Source organism: Quercus robur, chromosome 9, assembly GCF_932294415.1.
Source record: "Quercus robur chromosome 9, dhQueRobu3.1, whole genome shotgun sequence".
Lineage (NCBI taxonomy): Eukaryota > Viridiplantae > Streptophyta > Magnoliopsida > Fagales > Fagaceae > Quercus > Quercus robur.
In genome coordinates, this window is record NC_065542.1 from 48754825 (window position 1) to 48778597 (window position 23773).

General features: G+C 35.2%; 2 protein-coding genes across 5 annotated transcripts; one reads left to right on the forward strand and one right to left on the reverse strand.

Annotated features, from left to right (window-relative positions):
• The first annotated feature begins 332 nt into the window (after window positions 1-332).
• On the forward strand, window positions 333-4723 carry LOC126698839 (MDIS1-interacting receptor like kinase 2-like). The gene is made up of 2 exons (XM_050396331.1): window positions 333-2897; window positions 4055-4723. Exons 1-2 carry the CDS (start codon window positions 389-391, stop codon window positions 4453-4455), a joined length of 2910 nt encoding a protein of 969 aa, XP_050252288.1. The 5' UTR covers window positions 333-388; the 3' UTR covers window positions 4456-4723.
• Window positions 4724-5972: 1249 nt separating this feature from the next.
• LOC126698840 (DEAD-box ATP-dependent RNA helicase 50) lies at window positions 5973-21354 on the reverse strand. 4 transcript variants are annotated; one of them, XM_050396335.1, is made up of 10 exons: window positions 21221-21354; window positions 18656-18717; window positions 18150-18541; window positions 16299-16969; window positions 15095-15289; window positions 12679-12866; window positions 10907-11120; window positions 7017-7148; window positions 6608-6783; window positions 5973-6471 (listed from the first exon to the last, which is right to left on the reverse strand). In XM_050396335.1, exons 3-10 carry the CDS (start codon window positions 18475-18477, stop codon window positions 6252-6254), a joined length of 2124 nt encoding a protein of 707 aa, XP_050252292.1. In that variant the 5' UTR covers window positions 18478-18541; window positions 18656-18717; window positions 21221-21354; the 3' UTR covers window positions 5973-6251. The 4 variants fall into 4 exon arrangements, with proteins under 4 accessions (XP_050252292.1, XP_050252289.1, XP_050252293.1 ...); XM_050396332.1 differs by having other exon boundaries at window positions 18105-18541; XM_050396336.1 differs by having other exon boundaries at window positions 16299-16933; window positions 21221-21353.
• Window positions 21355-23773: the final 2419 nt, after the last annotated feature.

Below are 23773 nucleotides of genomic sequence, written 5' to 3' on the forward strand. Positions count from 1 at the left end.
TAAACAAAAGAGCATGAGAATTACGTAAATTTTTCTGAATTCGGGGATTGGCAAATAATAATGGCAAAGAGAATTCAAATATAGGACTATTCATGTTAAATAGTATCCAACGTACCACCCGGGCTCCATACAATATCCAGAAGGTCTTGTAGACTAGTTCTTCGTAATTAGATGACCATTCTCTTTCTAGTCCCCTTGATTTTCAACGAAAGGTGCAGATAAGACTGAATATTCAAACAAATAGTTCAAGCAAGTATTTTGAGATTCTCAGAATCAAAATTTTTTATCTCCTTCTATAAATATATCAGTCCAATTAGAACCATTCCATGCATCATTCCAACCATCCATCATTCTTTGCATGCAGTATAGTCAATTTTAACGGATCATTATGTTCCTCCATGTCCTCATGCTTGCATTGGTTTCCTCATCCCAATATGCTTATTCTTCTTCAGTAACTTTGCCTTCTTTTTCTGCCAATTCTGAGAATGAAGTAGCACAAGGGAAGGAAGCAAAGGCTCTTCTAAAATGGAAAGCCAGCCTTGAAGTAAAGAACCAGCCTCTCTTCTCTTCTTGGAGTGGAAGCAACCCTTGCAATTGGACCGGAATAAGTTGCGAAAAGTCTGGAAGTGCTGTCACCTTTTTAAATCTTTCAAGTTTTGGTGTCAAAGGTACGCTTCACAATCTCAGCTTTGTATCCTTCCCCAATTTACTCGGTCTTGACCTTTCTAACAACTCACTCCATGGAACCATTCCCTCAAACATTGTCAACCTCTCTAAACTCTCCCATCTTGACTTTTCGGCCAATCAATTAACCGGAACAATCCCATTTGAAATAGGCCTGCTAGGTTCTCTGAGTAAACTTGATTTGTCATCTAACAATCTTACAGGTTATATCCCTACTTCTCTTGGAAACCTGAGCAATTTAAACATTTTGAAACTTGCTGAGAATAATCTTTCTGGTCCCATACCTCAACAATTAGGAATGTTAAGTTCTCTGAGTGAACTTCTTTTATATACAAACAAGCTCACGGGTTCTATCCCTTCTTCTCTTGGAAACTTAACAAGACTCACCATGCTAGTGCTTTGTGAAAATCAATTGTCTGGCTCTATTCCTCCATCATTGGGAAAACTTAAACACCTCACTGCTTTAGGATTTTTCTCAAATAAACTTGTAGGCACCATTCCCCCTGAAATAAACAGTCTTACACATTTGAAATTTCTTCAACTATCTTACAACCAATTCACCGGTCATTTACCAGAAAATATATGCCTTGGTGGATTGCTTGAAAATTTTACCGCTAGCGGCAATCACTTCACTGGTCAAATACCAAAGAGCTTGAAAAATTGCACTAGCTTGATAAGGTTTAGGCTTGATAACAACAAATTTATAGGAAATATAGAAAATGATTTGGGCATATATCCACGTTTGGACTATATGAATTTGAGCAACAACAGATTTCGGGGTAAGCTTCCAAGGAATTGGGGACAGTTTCATAGCCTAACAAACCTAGATATATCTAACAATGATATTTCGGGTCGGATACCTCCTGAGCTTGGGGATGCAATTCAATTACATGCAATTGACCTCTCCTCAAATCATTTTAATGGGGAGATTCCAAAGGAGTTTGGAAAGCTGACATCATTGCTAACACTTCATCTAGACAATAACAAACTTTCTGGCAAAATTCCTCATAGTATTGGAATGCTATCCAAACTAGAGAAGCTCAACCTGGCAGCTAACAATCTAAGTGGCCCAATTCCTGAATTGATTCAATCTCAAAACCTATTGTTCTTAAATTTGAGCAAAAACAAATTCAGTGAACACATTCCACTTCAAATTGGTAATTTGCGCTACCTCCAACTTCTTGATCTGAGTCATAATTGTCTAACGGGGGAGATGCCACGACAGCTTGGGCAATTACAAGTCTTAGTAACTCTAAATCTTTCCCACAACAAGCTTTCAGGGCTCATTCCACCCACTTTTGATAGATTGTCCAGCTTGATGTCTGTTGACTTGTCCTACAATCAATTGGAGGGTCCTCTTCCAAACATTGCAGCATTTGGCAGCAAAGGATCAATGGACGCATATAGAAATAACAAAGGCTTGTGTGGCAACGTCACTGGCTTGAAGGCTTGCCCCTCTAAAGTTAACCACAATATTGTCCCGGTTAAGAAGGACAATAAGGTTGTGATAATGATTTCAGTCCTTGCCGCGAGCATTGTCATATTCATTGTTGTTGGAATTTCATTAATTTTCTTTCGAAGACTTCGGAAAGTGCAAAACAAGCCAAGAGAAGCACAAAAACATGATCCATTTGCGGTGTGGAGCTTTGATGGAAAAATGGTGTATGAAAACATCATTGAAGCCACGAATGATTTTGATGATAAACAGTGTATTGGAGTGGGCGGCTATGGAAGCGTTTATAGAGCTGAGTTACCAACAGGTCAAGTTGTTGCTGTTAAGAAACTTCATGGACTACGTGATGACAACATTGCCAATCTGAAGTCTTTCACAAGTGAGATACATGCTTTAACAAAAATTCGCCACCGTAACATTGTGAAGCTTCATGGTTTTTGTTCGCATCAACGACACTCATTTTTGGTTTATGAGTTCATGGAAGGTGGGAGCCTATGGAACATACTAAACACTGAGGAACAAGCAATGAAATTTGATTGGCTAAAGAGGATAAATGTTGTTAAAGGTATAGCAAGTGCTTTGTCTTATATGCACTACGGATGCTCACCTCCTATAATTCATCGTGATATATCCACTAAGAATGTTCTACTAGATTCAGAATATGAACCTCATATCTCTGACTTTGGCACAGCGAGGATCTTGAGACCTGACACATCCAATTGGACTTCATTTGCTGGCACCTTTGGATATGCCGCTCCAGGTATGATATTTTATGTTGGCATGCATGGTTTATATTTATGTAGCCTCTAATAATAAAATTTGTGCAGTTGCCAAATGGGGTGTGAGCCCATCATATATATGTTGGAGTGAACTAATAATTAGTAGAAAATTATTAGATATCCTAGAGGATAGTTCATGTGGTACTCTAAACCAATAAAAGCAAACCATTTAATATAAATTTTTTCATATGAGCATTTTTGGTTTATATCATATTATTTTAATAGGTGACTTTTTTTATTGGTGCAAATTATCACATCAGTCAAAACTCCAACACTAGATTACTCCTAGTATTTAGTGAGAACACATGTTCCTTTGAATTGGCATCTTGATTGGTATATGTGTATATATATATATATATATATATATATTTAAATAAAATAGGATTATATTTTAGAAACAAAACCAAACCAAGTTTATTTACATCAAAAGAGGTGTAGTGCCACCAGGATTATCTACCACAAAAGGAAGACAAATTAAAGTCTATTTACACCCAACCCATCCTCTCAAACATTAGAGCATACTTGACAAAAGATGGACTTCGAGCATATTTTTTTATCCTTTCTGCTTGATATGTTCCTCTCATCTGCAACACCGTTAGCTTCACGGTAGATGTGTTGCAGCTTAAAGCCCCATTGTCGACCTAGAAGATCCCTACAATCATAAACAACCATAGACATTCCAACGGAATGATTGGATCGAGAAGTTTGTAGATGAATAACAAATGTAGAATCAGTTTCCTAGTAAATATATCTAAACAACCCAACTCTCATGCCATGAACATTATTGTTTTTGATGATTTAGGATAATAGTTCACACCTCACAGGGTCTTCTATAAAACTATAGTGTTTGGTTGCAGAAGGGCACATATATTCATGTTAGAGTTTGCAACCGCTGGAGAAATTGCTTGAAAGATTAAACTCAAAATTGTTGCTCGCTATTTCTAAACAGTATGGAACTTTCCAAAGTACATATATAAAGACTCATTATTATAGAAGTCTAAATATTTTCTTACTAATCAGCAGCTATAAAATTTAAGAATTGTACATCAATTGCAGCCAGAGAATTAAGGTAATTAAGTTCCATCATCCTCTCAAAAGTAGAACATGACTCTTGAGTGTCAATCTTTTTTCTTTGCAGAGCTTGCATACACAATGGAAGTTAATGACAAATGTGATGTATATAGCTTTGGAGTAGTCACACTGGAAGTAATTATGGGAAGGCATCCAAGTGATATCATCTTGATCTCTCTTTTGTCTGCATCTTTGTCATCATTAACATCAACAAACCCCCATCATATGCTACTGAAAGATATGTTGGACCAACGCATAACACTTCCTACATATGAAGTTGCAGAAGAAGTGGTTTTTATGGCAAAGATAGCACTTGCATGCTTGCATGTCAGTCCACACTCTCGTCCAACCATGCAACAAGTTTTACACAAGTTATCGGCTCAAAGATATCCTATTAATCCTTTACCAACCACTTTACACATGATCACATTAGGAGAGCTAATTGACCCCAACAGTTCGTCCACATAACCTCTTGAATATATTTACTGTACCACATTTAATTTCCGTAATTTTTTTTCTTTTGTATTTGATGTTCCCATTTACTTTTTTTTCTTTTTTTCTTTTTTTTGGGGGGCTGAATGTAATGTTTTATTGTTGGAAGATTTTTTTGGTTCTTTGTATGGAGTTGAGAATAATATCTCAATGAATCTGTTAGAATATCATGCCCAATCCATTATTAGGCCCAAGCCCATGTACATGCAGTTGTACTCGTACAACTTCACACACTTTTCATGTTCCTAGTGTGATTTTCCAAACAAAATTAATCTGTGTTGAACATGTTATTTTGATTTACATTAAAGAAAAGGGTTTGCGCTCAACTTTGTTCCACGCATCATACCCATTAGTATTGAGTCAGAAGCCACTTGAAGACTACAAGTTTAAGAGGACTCACTCAGGGAATTATCTAAGGTAGACAAAAATTTCATGACCCTTGCTTGGGCAAGATTAGGAGATACAGAACACCAACTATTTCACCTAATTTTTACCCTTGTCGCATTATTTTTGCGGGGAAGACAGTCGTTTCAATACCATTGAGAGAGCCTTAATTCCTTGAGCCTAAACCGTCTCAAAACCTCTCCCTGTGACTGTAAGTGTATTTTTAATTCTCTCTTTATGAGCTTATTCTTGAGTTTCCCATTGACCATTTTTTTCACACAATGAGTTATTTGATTATTTCAAATCAAAGAGATTCTGAAACCTCTACCAGTCACCATTTTCATTGGTAGAAATCTTTCAAAAGCTGTCTTTGGAGTATCAAAATTTTGAGTTGATGTAGACAAGTTTGTAAAAGTTGTTTGTTGAGATTAAATGTCGAGTTTAGCCTACAAAGTTTCATGAAAAATGATTGATTTTTAGGGAAATGTTAACAAGCACCCCACGGAAATGTTAACAAGCACCGTGGGGTGCTTGTTAAGATTTCCCTATATGAGTCTCACTTAATAAAAATGATAAAAATTTATTAAAAATGTTGTCAAAAATTGTCAAAAATGACAAAAAGCAAAAAGGATGTTGCAAAAAGTTGTTGTTAAGGTGCCTATTAACACAACCCTTTTACTATTTCTTCTATGGTGAATTTTCCTACAAGAACGGATACCCTCGGAGCGAATTTTTCTATTAAAAAATTCTTCAAAAGTTTTCCACCTTACCACCGGATGTTTTCTTTTAATTGATTTAAGTAAACTTTTTTCTTTAGAACATAGTGATTTTTACTATGGTTGCACTGTATTTCAAAATTGTTAACTCTAGGCATAAGCTACGATTAATCCGTAAATTAAAACAATGGGGGTAAATCTTAGATTTTTCAAAATAGAAAGTTTGCAGCAGCGACAACAAAGATTGTTGCAGCTTTTTGGTGGATCGAAAATGGCAATATGTAATATGGCATCTCACAAAGAAGGGTTGCTAGAATTGAAGACATATGCTTCAGCTTAAGTGGATAAATTTAACTTAGTACTCTATGTATCTAGAGACACAGATGAAAAGAGTTATGCAAGCGTTGTTCTTACTTTTTATTTTATTTTTCCAGATGGTAAACAAAGGCAGATAGCACTTCTAGAATATTGCCTAGCTGAGAGAACAAATAAAAAAAATGTGAAGATTTTAATGCATTCTGTGATCCACATCATTATCTGATAACTATAACCAACAACTACATGAGTTTTTCCTCTTTTCCGGTCAGATCATTTAAGTCATCAGCTCTTTCAACAGCAGTAGTCAGTGATTGCATCAGTTTTTGTTATCCAAGCAACTCTCTTACTTAGCAGCTAACATGGAAGGTCATGCAGTGGGTGACCCTTTTGGTTTCTTTCCATTATCTTTCGTGCGAGGGAAATTTGCTTGCCAACCACAAAAATGAATGCCTTACCCTTCCCTCCAGCGCCTCTAGCGGTTCTTCCAACGCGGCGCACATATTCACTTGGATCACGTGGGAAGTCAAATAGCACAACATGATCCACCCCAGCAAAGTCAATTCCACGTGATGCTCTGCAAAAATTTTCAGAGATGGAAGTTACCATATTATGAGTCTCATCTGATTGTAAGGCTAATAACCTGGACATAACACTGGTGCTGTCTAAGCATACAGGTAAGTTCTGCATAAAAAGCAAAAAAAAAAAAAAACCTGTCAGTGCAAATCAAAAACTGAGAGACTTCGTCAGACTGAGAACTGGTGAACTCCTTGATATTTGCAAGCCTTGATTCTTGTGCAACAGCAGCATGAAAGGGTAGAACTTGGGCACGAGTTCCTCTTCTATCGAAACGTTTTAATACATTCTCAACTTTTCTACATGTGTCAATCTGCAAATTGAGTGTTATACTAACAAAAATAAGAAAGGTTCCAATAACTTACAAAGTAAATGTTTTGATGAGAGCTAACAAAGTAAATGTTACAAGAATAATTCATTCTTAGAGCTCTAACTTTCTCTATACATGTTGATTGAGTAAGATACTAAGAATGTAACATAAAAGCATTGATGCACAAGCCAGCTATTCTGGAATTTCACAAGAGAGACTTAAGAGCTCAAATGTACCTTGTTACAGAAAACAATTGTTTTTGAAACTGGACTTCCCTCCAGCAGCTGCAGAAGAGCAGATTTCTTGTTCAAAAAAGAAGTTTCAGGAGTTTTTTCAATCCCATCTTCTCCACTGCAGTCTACAAGAACCTGGAAATGCAACATAATGATTTTTTTTTTTTTTTTTTTGAGAAAGCAACAAATGATTAATATAAATTATTTGAGAGTTTGTAAATTTTTTTATTTTTTATATAATTCAATAAGAGTCTAGTTAATGTATACCCTAACCACCCTTAGGACATACATTAATCATCCATTTTTAAAAACTTTTTTTTATAGGAAATTTAAAAAGCTGTCAAAAAAGTTCACTTTTTCATTTTTCTATAAAATTTTCCTAAAATGGTTTATTAATAGATGCCCTGAGGGCATACAATAGTAAAACTCATTTAATAATTATAGCACCCGCCTGATTTTTACCTTACCTGAACACCCATGCCAACAACAGAATCCTAACAATTAACATCAACAGAGATGCCTCCTTAAGATTCAATGTTCTATAAACAGCCTTCCTTGGAATTAGATGTTGGATTAAGGCTGAAAAAAATACATTTTATTTAAGTAATAAAGAATTTTGTTGAAGAAAGAACTCAAAATATACATAGAATATATGAGTATCCTAAAGAATTCCAGCCTAAGATTTAAGATCTAAACAAAATCGGCATTGAAACAAAGAACCCCAGAGAACTGATTTGAGATTTTGTCTTGATAGTAGATTACTCAAGACCTTCAAAAAATCAAATTTTTGCTCTCAAATTGTCCACATAATGCAATTGGGAGTCACATTTCAAAATGAGGCTGTTGTTATGTTGACCAGACAGCCCTTGCCAGCAGTAGTAGACATGTATTACCTTCTTTGACTTTTTTAATGTATCCCAAAAGCAGAAAATACAAAAGACCACAAATCACTAGTGAGCAACCAATGTACCAATAGATGATCTGGATTCACAACTACACTTGCACTAAAGGAACTCAAACCAGAAACCAACTTCCTGCCAGCTCAAGCAACCAAGGAGGAACTCCAAAATAGGCACAACTGGGAGGTTCTGACCAATAGTGCCGAACAGCTCTTTGGTCCAGAAAATTAGTGCCAAACACCACTTACTAAGCCTCAATCAGCACTTTCATCCTGTCCAAGAGTGCCAATCAACCCATTGCTTCCATTTTTCAACAGCAGCTCCTTGAAGACTAAAAGCACTCATTAACAGCTGGCAACTCCAGTTAGAAACCTAGAGGGGTTATCTCATATAACAAGGCTAATTAGGAAGTTAGTTAGAGTAGCCAATTGTAGCACATGCATGGGAATTTAAGCACATGAATGGTGCACTAAAAGTGTATTGAGTCCCTATGATGTAAGTCTTTGGAGGTCTGTAAGGCAGGAATGGATGACTTTTTCCCAGCACCTTCAGTTCGATGTGGGTGATGGTTCTGGAGTGAAATTCAGGCATGACATATGTTGTGGTAATTGTCCACTCAAGGAGACTTTCCCGAAGCTTTCTTGCATCAGTTCTGTTAAGGATTCCTCAATTTCTGACATTATACGACTCTCTAATAGGGTGCCTCATTGGTTGTTCGCTTCTCTAGACCAGTCCAAGATTGGGAGTTGGAATCACTGGTTTCATTTATGAATCTTATCTTTTCTGAGGCTGTTAGGGGTGAGGGAATAAATAGACTTTGCTGGAAACCTGCCAAGAGTCAGGGTTTTGAGGTGTGTGGTTATTATCATTCCCTATATCGCCCAATGACATGTTCCCTTGGAAGTTGGTGTGGAGTTCGAAGGTCCCATCTAGGGTTGCATTCTTTTCTTGGACTGCTGTTCTAGGGAATATCCTAACTACTGATAATCTTTGGAAGAGGCATTTTTTTATTTTGGATTGGTGCTGTATGTGCAAAATATGGGGGTAGTCAATGGATCATCTTCTCCTCCATTGCCCTATAGCTTATGAACTACGGACAATGGCATTTGTTTATTTGGACTCCATTGGGATATGCAGAAGAAAGTTATTGATATGTTTGCAGCTTGGCAAGGGTCTTTCGGCAAGCATAAAATATAGCTATTTGGAAGCTTGTGCCACATTGCATTATGTGGTGTCTTTGGCAAGAACGGAATTCCAGAAGTTTCAAGGGAAGCGAACAAACTATCCTTGAATTTAAAGCCTTCTTCCTTCGTTCTTTGTTGGATTTGAATGCTACCTTTCTTTCTCTGCCTTGTTTTTCTTTCTTAAATTTATTTGAGCATATACTGGGGTTGTTTTTCTTTCTAATAAAACACATGTTAAATATGGGAATAACCATATTTGAAATTGGCCATTGGCTAAATGAACAACTAATACGAATGGAGCAAGTCCTCATATAAATGCTCAACTTGTAACTCCTAAACTGATAAGTGAATAATGATGCAATTTTTTTGGATCTCTCTCTCTCTCTCTCTCTCTCTCTCTCATTTCTTCTATAAGCTAATAAACTATCACACTCATCGATTTTGCGATTTTCTCAAAATCCAACCTTTGTTCAGTTCCATCATCAATCATATTTCTCCATCACCTAAGCAATTACACCTAAACCACAACTTGATCCTTACATACACGCGCAACAACAACTGACGATGACAACATTACACTTAATAAGATTATCCACAACTGCATCCTCCAGTTGATATAGAGCTTTCAACTTCTTATTCCTAATAAAATTTGCCCTTGTGGGAATTCTCCAATCTTTGAAATTAGGCCTCAATTCAATTTTCATCCCTCAAATTTAAAAAGTTACAATTTGTCCTTGAATTTTTTAAAAGGTGACAGTATTATCCTTTTGTCCATCAACTTTGAATTGAATTGTACACATGGCTAACAGAAGGTTGATGTGGCAAAGTTATACTCTAATGTTGGATTCAGTTCATGGATAGGACAATCTTGCTACCATTTAAATTTTACAAGGGAAATTAGAACTTTTTAAATTTAAGGAATAAGAATTGAACCTAAGCCTAATTTCAAGGTGCAAGTGTATTTCAAGGGCTTAAAGGATGGAGGTAGAAGAAGAATTTACTGATCACTTATAAAAATGTGTAGAAAGTTCTCCATGGACATTTATGTTCGCCAAATGATTAGGTAACATCTTTGGGAAAGATTTTGGAAGATGTTCAGCTTCAGTATTCAGGACTTCAGGGAAAGTTGGACTAAAAAATTTATCAACACAAGCAAAAGTGATAATATTGTTAACAAGGAGAACAGAATGGCAGTAAAAAAGGACAACAGAGGAGAGATTTGAATCATATGTCCCAAATCTTATTCATGTACCCTTTTGTCAACGAACGACGATGAATATTTCAGGTCTAATTAATGTTTAGTAGATTACCAACATGTATGACTTAGTTTATTTTTAGAGAATCTCTGTTTTCTTGTCCCTGTTTCAACATTAAAATGCCAAGTTGGATCTTTTTTTTTTTTTTTGATAAGAAATAGAGAGGATCTTGATCCAACATAAGAGCCTTCGTCACTTATCTACAAATTTACCAAGAAGTCAAGAACACAGATTACAAAATTATTCAGGTTTCATTTTTTTCATTATACTTGTCTGTGTGCAGCATAATGATATTAATAGCAATATAATAAGGGAAAAGTCAACAAATGCCTTAAGGGCATTGGTTTAGGAAAATTTTTTAGAAAATTTGTATGGGCAAAGAAAAAAGCAAATGACTTTTTTGACAGCTTTTTATATTTTCCATGAAAGTGGTATTAAAACTTTTTAAAATTGGTCTACTAACAAATGCCTTAAAGGCACTCATTAATAGGACCCCCCCTATAATAATAATGAAAGAAAGAGGGGGAGGGGTGGAGATAATACTTGAAACCAACCTCTTCAAGGCCAGGGCTCATACGGTGCATACCAGGTCCCATGATCAATTCACAATCAGGAAAAATTTCAACTAGTTCGTTGTATATGTCTCTTGGCAAAGTCGCAGTCACAAATAGATACTGTGTGGTAACAGGTGAAGAATTTATCAAAGTTTTCTGTGCTACTTCAAAATCCTCATCATTGAAAAGTATATCGACCTCATCCAACACAGCACTGCAACGCAAGGTTTCAATTAGTTTTAGTGCTGGGTAAGTGTCTTGTAAAACATAGTTGTGCCATGCAGATTGATGCACACACATGCGCAAAAGGCGCACTCACACATAGGCAATAAAATTGAAACGAGTTGTTGAAGACCACATTTGATGGATCACAACTAGGGGTACGTTTGGTACACTGAATATAGATTACATTAGAAATAGTAATATTTATTACTGGGGATAAAAAACATTGTAATGGAATAACTATTACTATTCATAAGTTTGGTTGTTACATATGGAAAACTTGTAAATGATGATGTATAAGGAAACTTTATATTTTTGGAAATATATTAATTTTAAAACCTATTATATGTACTAAGGAATAGCTATTACATCCATTTTAAAGAGGAATAGATATTCTTCAATTTAAGGAATAGTTATTCTAATGTAATAACTAATTCATGTAACAAAGATGCAACCAAATGACCGAATCACTATTACATATGAATAACTATTCTATTACAGAAGCTATTACAGCATACCAAACATACCCTAGGAGTTCCTAACACCAAAATTTGTTCCCAAAGATGATAGCAATGTAGTTGCTGCACTAAAGGAAGCATGAGGCACATTCAGCACAGCTGTTGGTTAGCTATTGTCAGATTAGTATGACCACAAATCAGCCAGAGTGTTTGATGTCCTAATCATGTTCAGCATGCCACGCACATAACATAACACATGTTGAATTGTTTGATAAAAAAAACATAAGTTGAATTGTTTTCATTTCTTAATAGTCCTGAGGAAGGCATGTATATATAAATATCCCTATGGTTGAAATTAATATTTAATACAGGAGACTGGGGGCTATGCTTGTAAAGAAAGTAGACAATTACCAGCTTGAAGCAGCATGCATGACCATAGTGGGACTATAAAAGGACATTAAAAATAGAAAGGTAATGATATTATCGTAAGAATTTAGTTTGAACATGATCAGTCCCAGGATATCTTCAACGTCACTCAGTTCTTTATTCTACATTTTCATCAGTTTATTCTACATTTTCATCAGTCTCCTCCACAACCCCTTTTTAACCATTTTCCAATACAAACTCTAAATCCATTAAAACTTCCAGATATATAAGTACTTGCATACATATATCTATGTGTGTATATCCACATGCATATATTTCATTAATCACACAACACTCAAACTACATCATCCACTCCACATTAATATCCTAACCACCAATACTCCACACTATGCAATCCATGTATACTTTTGCATTGAAAACTTATTCTCCATTCAAAAAAGCTTTACACTACTGTTTTATTGCTCATTGCAACATACGCTACACTATTCTAAAACATGCTAGTTAACTTGCTTGCCCATTCCACGCACTAACAAATTATGGTGCTGCTTATTATAAACCTAGATGACAAAAAACAATACAAGATAAATGGGGAAGGCATACATTGCACAAAGGTTCAGAATATAAGGCTTATAATGTTCAAAACTCTCAACTAGGCACGATTACAGGACAAAGAAATTCGTAGTAAATTAAAGGGAAATAGGTTACCATCTTAGATTTGTTAACTGCAAGAAGCCCTCTTTAATCAGAAACATAAAACGACCAGGTGTTGCTATTAGAACATCAACACCTTGTTGTAAATATTCCAGTTGAGTTCTCTGTCGAAAACCACCTGTCGCAACCACAGATTTAAATGGAACCCCAGACTTTGATATCGATCTGCAATTACTCAAAACCTGCAAAGGGTTTCACTTTTATTAACATCCATTCTGTATTAGAGGGATGAAATGAGACCAAATATCCAATTTTTTTTCTAATCTCAAATGAAAACAAGCATCATATCGCATTTGTAAATGGTGAACCTCTTCATGTCTTGGTTCTCAATTACCTATTTAACAATTTTTTATGGAATAACTTGAATTGCCCTACAAGCAAAGGGCCCATAGTAGAACTTAATACAACATATACGCCTTAAGATTTCTATTTCCACTAGAAGGATATTGAGATGGTTCACTACAAAACATTTTTTTTTAATAATTAATGCCACTACAGAACATACATAGAAAAAAGTGCAATGTGAACGAAGACTGTACTGCAATGAAATCCTTACATGCAAAAACCAACAAATGATTCATACAAATCAAAAAATCACTAAAATCAAGGCGGCATGTGATACTCTTATAAGGAAATAGAATTAGGGATTCTACATAACAAACCCAATAACTCTACACATTTATAACAACATACTATTATATTACACAATCACATCACATCATGATATTCAATACTGGAGTATCATCTCGGTAATGGATGAAATCCATTATTTTGATGTCTCAATCTCAAATATGTCTTTGTCCCTATTATTTGGGAAAGCTTCATGACTTCCACTTCCCAAGTCTGCCGTATCTAGGGCTTCTTTTCACTCTTTTTGTTAAGTTCCCTATCCAGAGTCATTCCATCTGCCAAACCCCATCTCCTGTCCTTTGATTTCCACTCATCCTGGCAGCCCTATCTGATCAATGACAGGGATGACCTTTGGTAAATTTCTAGTAGTCCATACATTCAGGTAGCGAATGAAAGACCTAGATATTGGAACTATTTTGTTTACATAAGTAATAAGTTTTATTAGAAAATTATGAAAATCAAGTACACAAGAGGTATACTAGATGAAAAATACATCTAAGCTTTAAAAGCACAATGATCAATAAACTCCAATAAGTTTGAGAAAGAAAACTTCCCCAAGGCCAATAACCACTCAGACAAAGTCCTCAGAAAATTAAATTTCACATCTAAGGTTGACCTCTCACATCCTTCAAAGTTTTTGGCATTTCTCTCCCTCAAAATACAACACATCAAACAATGAGGAATGGCCTCCCAAATCTCACTATTGTGAGACCAGAATATTGGATCTAGAAAGCACTTGGAGGGTTTATGGCTGTGTGGCCCTCATTCACCTGGAAGTAGGAAATCAGTTCCAGCACAAGCAATGACATAGTATTGTTTTGGGGTTTAGGGAAACTTTAATCGCTTAATTTACTAGAGAAGAAATACTGTCCAATAAGTTTAAGGAGAAAGGTAGCTAATCAGGCTAATGAGGTAGAAATCAGATCTAACATTAACAAAGTCATGGTTATGATTCTGTTTCATGTCTATAAGCTTAAAATTTGCAAACTTCTTTCCTTCAAGATTTAAAGTTTATTGTCAGCCTACATGTTCCAGAGGTCCGTAAGAGTGATGGAAGGTGCAAGGAGAATGTTCTAGTGTATACGACCAATAAAAAAGGTGCAAAGACAAAAAATTTAATATACAAAAGTATATGAAGAATATATTGTTTTGTAGCTTGTGCTTTGTGGAGTGAAGTCTTGAAGATGTTTGGGATTCAATGGGTAATGCCATCATCTGTTGAAGGTCTATTAATTGGCTAGAGAAATTGGTTTGGGAAACACTCCTCAAATATAAGGAACCTTTTGCCAGCATGTTTGATATGGAAAGTGTGAAAGGAAAGGAATAGCTATATGTTTGACAATGTTAAGATCTTTGGATTATCTTCGACCCTTGTTCATTCATACCCTGTTAGACTGGTCTCAGGTTTGTGTTTTAGTGTTTTACATATTGTAAATCCATTTTTACTTTTAAAACTCTCTTAGATATTCTATCTAATTTATTGTAATTTTTGAAAGAATCTTTGTGCTCATCATCATGAACATAACTTTTTTTTAGCATCAATAAAATTCATTACTTATCCAAAAATAATAATTTGCATATACAAAAGGCACCAGTATACTATTTTTACAGAGTGAGACGAGGTAAAACAATATGAAGAGCTGGCAATAAACCATGAGATGATAGGTCAGCTGTCATCTAAGCAACAATATACAGAAATTAGCAACAACATTAAAAACCAAATAAATTAAAATGAAAAAAAGATGCAGCAAAGCAGTGAGTTGAACACAATAGCACTGACCTGAGAAGCCAACTCAGCAGTTGGTACCATGATGAGAACTCGAGGACTTTTTGATGAGGATTTGCTAAGCTCTTGAAGTTCTTCTTGCCTTAGACGCTGAATTATTGGTGCAAGATATGCCAATGTCTTCCCTGAACCACTTTGATCAGCTATAATACAGCTCCTTCCCTCAATAATAGGTGAAAATGCCATGGCCTGTCAAACAAGATAATTACACAGGCATAAGTTGCACTCAAACTTTAGAAAATCTGCTTTAGGACATAACTTTCTACAAGAACAACATAAAGTTCATAGTCCAGTCTATTAGATGTGTATCATATACAATTCAACTCAACAGAGCCTTAATCCCAATTATATTAATATTATATGTTTATACTTATCAAAAAAAAATTAATATTATATGTTTATCATATGTTCTAAAAAATAATAATATTGCATTAAAAATGAGAGGGACCAACCTAACAAACTACTATTTGAAATATAAAAATCGAGGTGCCCATTTACTTGAACCTAAAGCAGAAGTTGTCATTCCCAGAGTCGTATGATTAGGTATCTAGATGGATGCAAGAAGTCTGACATGACAACCTCCCAGAAACTGGAATGCAATATGATTACCAGTTTATCACCATAGACACAGATCTAAGCAAATAAAAAAACTATTAGCTTCCATCGGTTGATTAGAATACCAGAAGACAATATACAAACATGACATTTATGAAAAAACTAAGATTTTTGTGATGAGTGAATTTAAATAAAAGGCCAAGGTGGGTGCAATCCAATTACAGAATTACACAAGAGAAACTCTACTAATACTATTCTTTATACCTGCTTGCCTACAAATACTACAACAACCAAAATTATGAAAATCCAGGTCTATTGCTAAAGAATAAAAACATCATGAAATATATCACATTACAAGGCGATCAAAGTGGCAAGTCAACAGATCAGCTGACCATAAGGTCAGATAAATGTTACTTGCAAGTAAGAAACTATCAAGTACAAGAATGGTAGCAGAATTAATCCATAGACCAGATCATTCACAATAAGCAAGTAAATTTGTGGGAAAATATTACAATTTTGACAATTCTGGAATTGGATAGGACCTGAATTATGGCCCAACCAAATTCTTCTAATGAAGATAATGTGTGTGTGTGTGTGTGTGTGTGTTTCAAACTTGGTCAACATGAAGATGAGGTTGATGTACCTGTATATGGGAAGGGCGCAAGAAACGCAACCCCCTTAGAGATTCAATCATAAATTCACTGTAGCCCAAGTCTCTAAAGGATTTTTTACTAAAGAAGCCACTGTCAGTGGATAAGTTCCACCTTTGCTTTAGAAGGTCAGGCACTTCAGATTTGAAGTTGCGTGTGGATCCTCCCCTGCCCCAACCTCTAAAGTTGCTGGCAGACCTTGGAACTGAAATCCCTGATATCTGAGTTTTAGTGTCAGATTTGTAAGGTTTACCTGGTGTGGTCGGATGCTCTAAGCGTTGTTCAAAACCATGTTTCGGGGTCATGTCAGAATGATCAAAATCTTCTGCTGTACCTGTTGTTTGTACCATGTCACTGACTTCTTGTGATTGGGAAGCTCTTGGAACTCTTTCTTTATGTCGAAAGGAATTTTCTTTCTGTTTTCTCCCAATATCTTTAAGTTTAGGGTGTGAACTGATAGACTTGCCATATGAACTATCTTCTACAAATAGTTTGTTATCATTTTTGCTTACATCTCGCTTCATCTGAGTATTCTTGACTAGAGCACTCACTCTCTTTGCTTTTAATCTTCCAAAATTTCCATTGAACCCCCTGGTGCTTGCTTTTGGAGAATCACTGGTTGTAATAGCTGGCACACAACCAGTGTCAGTCAAACCAATACAACCTATGTGAGCATGGGATTAAATGAACAAATGTGAGGTTATTAGGAGGGGAATGGGGAAGAAGTGTCTTACAGGTTTCATGGCATAAATATTAAAGAATAAGGTATGCATGAGAAAATCACTAGTTCATCAGTAACATTTCCAAGTTCAATGCATAGGGTACCTCTCTAGAAGTTTTTACAATTCTATCATGCACAATAAAATCATCAAAGATTTGACCTTTTTGGACTCTTTTCTGGTTAATTCTTTTTTTGGAGTCCAACCATTGAGGTCTGATTATTGAATATGAATTATAAGGCATATTAGTTAGTAATCAATGTCAGATTCTGCACATTCCAGATAGTAGAATGAATATCCTATGAGGTAACACCATCTTTTTTCTTTTCTTTTTTTTAAAGGAGAAGTAGCATCATCTGTATCAATATCCATAGGATCAATTATAACAAGTCATGTGAATTAACTAAATCATTTAGCCTTTTTGGAGCCCTCCCTTAGATGAGGCAAAATTCAATTGCAATTGAGTTCTTTCAAAACCATACATTTGGAACATAAGGCCAATAGAATTCAATTCACTTTGGGGCCAAAGAGAAGAAATTTTGATTGGGATAATAAAAGTCAGAACTACCCAGAACCCCTTCTTCACATGCCCATGGCATGGCAAGTTGAGCTAATCCACTCCTCACTAATCAACACCCATCAGTCTCATGATTTGCTTTAATACAAGATCTACTAATATGATTTCCATAGCAGATACTAATAGAGAAAATTTTCTTAATTATTAAGCTTTATTATCTCTAGGTCTAGGTCTTTTCTTTGAAGCTAGAAACATATGCCCTTGATATTTTGAATATAAATGCCTCTAGATAAGTTGAACAAGAGTAATGATTCGATGGTGACAGATTATAATTGTTTCTGCAAGCTGATTTAAGTTTTTCTCCAAAAAGGAGGTTTCAATTTCAGATCAAATCAATTGGGGTCCATTCAATTGAGATTTTCAGTTCTATCAAAAGATGATTCCAGTTTAATTGGAAATAAAGGGTGGAAGTAGCTAGAAACTGAACAATAGAGCAGAATATGAAAATTTGAATATATATATATATATATGTGTGTGTGTGTGTGTGAAAAAACAATTAGCACCTTCATTGGCATAATTGCTACTGATGGAAGTTGTGCTATCTCTACCATCATCCATATTATTGGGAATGACAGTGGTGGTTGTGGTGATGGAGGGTTGCCAAGAGAGAATGTCCTTTGAAGGAATAGGAGAGTCAGGATGACCATCATCGCTTCCTCCCCAAACAATGAACTTTTCACCAGTGTCGTTGTCGATAAGCTGATAAGCTCCAGGAGTTTCCATGGGGGTGCGAGTATACCTAGCTCTAACAACCAATCTGACCCCCCTCTCATTGCAATGGTGGGATGACTTCCAGTTCGGCTCACGGAGTCTGGATTTAGTTTTGAGGCTCAAGTTTATAGGTATTGGAGTTGGAGGGGCTTTTGCCAGCAGCATTGCGTTTCTTCTCTCAGATTCTCAATGACACATAACAACAAATTTCAAAACATTTCTGCAATAACTGGGAAGAAAAAGAAAAAGAATTAAGCAAAGGAAACAGTAAAAAAAACTCAATAATTGAAGCAAAAGGAAGGCCAACTAAAGAAAGAGTGTGCTTCTTGGTGCCATCAATTACCTGCACATAGAGATGCTTGCTGGAACTAGAGAAAACTTTGGCCTTTCTGGTGTTCCTTCTACCTGAGAAAACAAAAACATATACCAGTAAATAGACAATTAAAGAGTCATCAACGATCAAGGAAAATTTCATTTGAAGAAATCTATTTCACCAAAGTACAAAAACAGAGAAGGACCAGTTCATGCTCCCATCCTCTTGAAGGAAAACTAAATAAAAAAATTTTAACTAGTACAGTATCGGATAAATATCCCTATAGTGACCTAGTTTGCAAATATTTATTTTCTATCGAAGGGGATAATAATCTGGTAGGTAAGCAATCTACTTGTGTAATTTTAGGTTAAGCATGATCATAGAGACCAATTTAGATCCAATCTTATATGCCCAATTTCTGAGTCCTTAATTCTTGAAAGAATGTAAATGATTCTGATCCATCCCATTTTCTTAATCTAACCTCATCTCCTCTTGAGGTGGATAGCAAGTAAAAAAATTATCCACTTGAAGCCCCCCCCCCCCCCCCCCCCCCAAGGTCCATTTGTTGCTGCTAGTATTCTTTTTTTTTTTTTTGGGGGGGGGGGGGGGGGGGGGGGGGAGAGGAATTTGCTGCTAGTATTCTAGTGAAGACAAGCAGGGTCCTAGCAACTATGCTACCTCACTGCCAATAGAATACCTGCAATAGCTGTATAGCATCTCACCAGGAGTACCACACTCAGTTAGAGACCATGCCTCATGAAAGTCATTGGTTCAAAATGTTCCCCCCTCCACCCCTCCCTTTAGGGCTCCTAATCCATTAGAATTTTTTTTAGCACAAATCTCCTTGGTGCGATGGCAAGTGCCTTCCACCAAAAGAGATTGGTCGAGGGTTTGAATCCAAGAATAAACCTCTCCAAACAATTGGTAGTAAGGCTACCTACCATAACCTCTCCCAGACCCCCACAAAAATGAAAACTTTGTGCACTGGGTACAACAAATATATTTCCAATCCCTAAAATTTGGGTCAGGGTCTAATTTATTGTGTGAAATTTAAAAAGTTCTTTTTTAGTCCTCAAAAATAGTAAAAGTACCAAGTTAGTCCTTTTGTAGCCTTGGCATTATAATTTGTACTACGTGGTGCTCCTTTTATAGTAGTAAGGTTACAAAATGACTAAACTGGTACGTTTACAATCTTTTGAGGACAAAAAATGAACCTTTACAAGTTCGAAGGGCCAAAATAAAACCTAACCCAAACTTTAGGGGTCAATCATATATTTTCACTTTTTCTTATTATTAATTTAATACTGCACACGTATTGGGTTTTGAACTCATAACCTCAAGAAGGTACCCCTAGTGCCCCATTGTTGTTGCTAGTTTTCTAGTATAAACAAGCAGGGTCCTAGGAACTTTGCTACCTCATATTGTCAAAAGATTATTTGTGGTCACTATATAGCCCCTCCTTGAAGGACCTAGTGGGTTTGAACCCACGACCTCACCTTCAAGCCACACCTTTAAGAAAAGGAAGTGCCATCTGAGGCAAGGCTCACTAGTCAAAAAACAGGTAAATTGCACTAACATCCCTCGGGGTTTAGGCAAATGTCAAAAGCCTACTCCTATATTCAATGACACTTAGCGCCCTCAAGTTATTGTTATTATTTTTATGTTATTTTTCTTGATTTTCTCTCATCATAGAACTAGTTTGGCTAGTTAACACTAACTGTGGCTGTTTTGGATAAGATTTTAGTTTGAAAATTGTATATTTCGACTCAATTTGAAATGGCACATAAATGGTTGTAAGAATGTATTTGTTATATATATCGAAACCCCAAGGATGAAATGTTGTTCAAGAAAATAGGAGTCTGACATTTTCTCAAAGGAGAGTGGTGTATTTACCAAAAGGTCCTAAAAGTTCATAGCCAGTGCAAAAAGCTCTCACTTTGGCAGGGTTTGGGAGAGGTAATTCGTAGGCAACCTTAGCCTTAATTTATTTTGGAGAGATTGATTCCCAGACTCAAATTCGTGACCTATTGCTTTTAATGTAAGGCACTTGCCATCCCACCAAGCCCACCCTCTAGTGTAATTTAACCCCCCCCCCCCCCCCCAAAAAAAAAAAAAAAACACCCCTCTTGTCTTTCAACACCTGAAACAGCGACTCTCAAGCCAGTGGTACACCTCCATATAAAGTTAAAAACACTTAAAGTTGAGTACTAACTTCAACTCATTCAAACCAGTCGATTAGAAAGGACTTATTCACAAATTACAAACTCTCAAAGAACACTATAGCTAACAACAACACAGGTGCAAGAGCTGACTAACTTAGATAAAAAGTGAAGCTGAGCAGAGCACACGCTAACTCACTCATTCAGTCAAATTAGTAGGCATTGTTGGAAACCTCAAAAACATGCTAAAAACCATACTGGGTCCATGGGAAACTGTGATTTTAAGCAATTTATTACAGTAAAATTGTAATCTTTAATAGGATAATTCAACAACAAATGTATAAGTAGAGTTTTGAATCGGAAACTAAACACAAAAACATTAAAAGGGTATTCTTAGATATCGAAAATAGATAGAGCAAACAGAACATATATATACCTTTCTTTCTAAGATGTAAGACGATAATGGTGTCTTCTCTGCTTCTGTCTTTGCCTGTACAAAGATAATAATAGTGATAAAGCCAGTAGAGATGGAAATGGGTACTGCAGACTTGGACTTGGCCCTGGACTTGTGGTTGGGGCAGTGCCCAATAACTTAGGCCCAACCCAATTCCTTCGTCTCTTCTCAATTCTTTCATTTTTCCCATTCCAACTTACAACTACAAATGCAATTTAGATTTTTATTTGTTTTGACGGAAAATATCTGTTGCCAAAAAAAAAAAAAAAAGTGTTCAACTATAATTTTTTTTTAATGAAAAATTACTTGTGTTGCAATATTTGATATGTTATTGAAAATGTGCTAGAGATTTTTTTTTTTTTTTTGACTCGTACCAAAAATCACAAATTTTCATCTTTCTCTCATACATATATTAAATTTTAATTTTAATTTACTAATTTTATAAATTATTAATTTGGTGTTCCAATTAAATTTGATCTCTTAAGTATTAATTGTTTCAATTTAGTCTATCTTTTAAAATCAAGTCAATGCCATCCATTGGTTTCCTTTCTCATTTTTTTTTCATAAAAAAAAAAAAATAGAAAGGAAACCAATGGATGGCATTACTTGATTTAACTTTTTAACAAAATTAACAGATATGGATAGAGCATACCTTAAAACTTACAAGGTTATTGTGGAAGTGTAAAATTTTTAATCAAGTCAATTTCAACTATTAATTTTAAATAAATAAATGGAGAGGAAACTAAAGGATGACATTGACTTGATTTTAAAAATTAATAAAGAAAATTGATACAACTAATGGTTAAGGACCACCAAAAAACTTGTAACTCAACTGACACCTATCGGTTTATCCAACAGAAATATTCAAGATTTTAAATCCCCTACCCTATTGTAACTATCGAGTTATCCAAAAAAATAAAGAGTTTTTTTTTTTTTTTTTTTGAGAGTGAAAAAAAAAAGTTCAATTTGGTCCTCCGATTATTAGGTAAAGAGTTAAGGGGTCAAATTGAACTTTATCCAATAATTGAATGACCAAATTAATAATTCAAACTTTGGTCCTCCAATTATTAGGTAAGGTTCAATTTGGTCTCTCAATTATCAATTATTAGGTAAAGTTCAATTTGGTCTCTATATCAATTTAGTTCCTCAAGTGTTAAAATTAAGCCAATGTCATCATTTCGTTTCCTCTCCATTTTAAATTTTAACAAAATTAATAGATGTGGCAAACTGAGCATGTGTTAAAAGGTTATTGCGGAAATAAAGTCAAATTTACGTCCCTCAACCTCAACGTAATTCTTTGCCTAAAAAAAAACAAAACAAAACTAACAAAAACCTTAAACTTAACGTAAAAGCAGTGTTTGGTCAAATTAGCGCATAAACTTAAAAGTATTACAAACACTACGGGTAAGCTTGGTTCAGTTTTTGGATATTATGCTTTTTGAAAAAGTGAGAGTTTTAAAAAGTGCGGTATGAAACTGGGTTTTTTGTAAAAACTAAGTATTTGATAAAAACTGTTAAAAAGTGCTTTTTGAAAAAGTTAAATTTTTGGCTAGCACTTATAAAAGTAGCAGTTTAAGAAGTAAATGACCAAAAATAACAATGTATATATAAAGAGAATTCTTTGTTTTAATTACTTCTCTTAATGCAAGTTATGGACACAATATTTTCGCAAAAATTTCACAATAAAGTCTATATAACAAGTTGTTATTGGTAGGAAAAAAAAATGTTACTAGTAGGTCTAGATGAGAACTAATAACAACTTACTGTGTAAACTTTATTATGAAATTGTTATAAAAATATTCTGTCAATAGTACTATTTTTTTTTTTTCCTAAAGAAAAATAGTACTAATTTAAAAGGTTTAGAGATATAATAAAATGTCACAATATTTTCACAATACTAATTTAAAATTAATCTTTGTAAAATAAAATTTTATTAACACTTATCTTTTAAATGAGTTGTTCTAGGATTATACATGCACCTACAATTTTTTCTCCACCGCATACTCTATAACATCACAGTTGTGAAAAAGAAGTTGTGAAATAATCTGTGTTCATACTCCCTATATTTTCTTCCACGTTGCTTTACCCAAACCCAAAAACTCTTTTTTTTTTCTTTCACTTTTTTCTCATCCACTCGCTCACTTCTTCCTCATCTTCTTATTTTCTTTTTCTTTTACTTTCCTCCACACAAAACCCCACACACACACACACAAGTCTCTCTCTCTCTCTCTCTCTCTCTCTCTCTCCCTCTACTCCATATTTTCCATTTATCAAAAACTCTACTGAATTCAAAAGGTTTTTTTTTAAGATTAGATATGTAAGACGTAAATCAAAAAAAAAAAAAAAAAAAGAGAAGAGAAGAAGAAGAAGAAGAAGAAGCAGCACAGAAGAAGAAGAAGAAGAAGAAGAAGAAGCAGCACAGAAGAAGAAGAAGAAGAAGAAGAAGAAGAAGAAGGCAAGATGTCGTAGCACAGAAGCATGGAGGAGCAAAAAAAACTATGGGCAATTTAGGAAAAAGAGAACCCCACCAATGGA

What these genes read in the sequence shown, in the direction of transcription:
- LOC126698839 (XM_050396331.1), top strand. Translation starts at nt 389, where the DNA reads ATGTTCCTCCATGTCCTCATGCTTGCATTGGTTTCCTCATCCCAATAT. An exon ending in CTTTGGATATGCCGCTCCAG is followed by an intron (nt 2,898 to 4,054) that starts GTATGATATTTT and finishes TTTTCTTTGCAG; the next exon opens with AGCTTGCATACACAATGGAA.
- LOC126698840 (XM_050396332.1), bottom strand. Translation starts at nt 18,477, where the DNA reads ATGCTGCTGGCAAAAGCCCCTCCAACTCCAATACCTATAAACTTGAGC. An exon ending in TGCGCCCTTCCCATATACAG is followed by an intron (nt 15,290 to 16,298) that starts GTACATCAACCT and finishes CTTGTTTGACAG; the next exon opens with GCCATGGCATTTTCACCTAT. An exon ending in CAGTTAACAAATCTAAGATG is followed by an intron (nt 11,121 to 12,678) that starts GTAACCTATTTC and finishes CTTGCGTTGCAG; the next exon opens with TGCTGTGTTGGATGAGGTCG.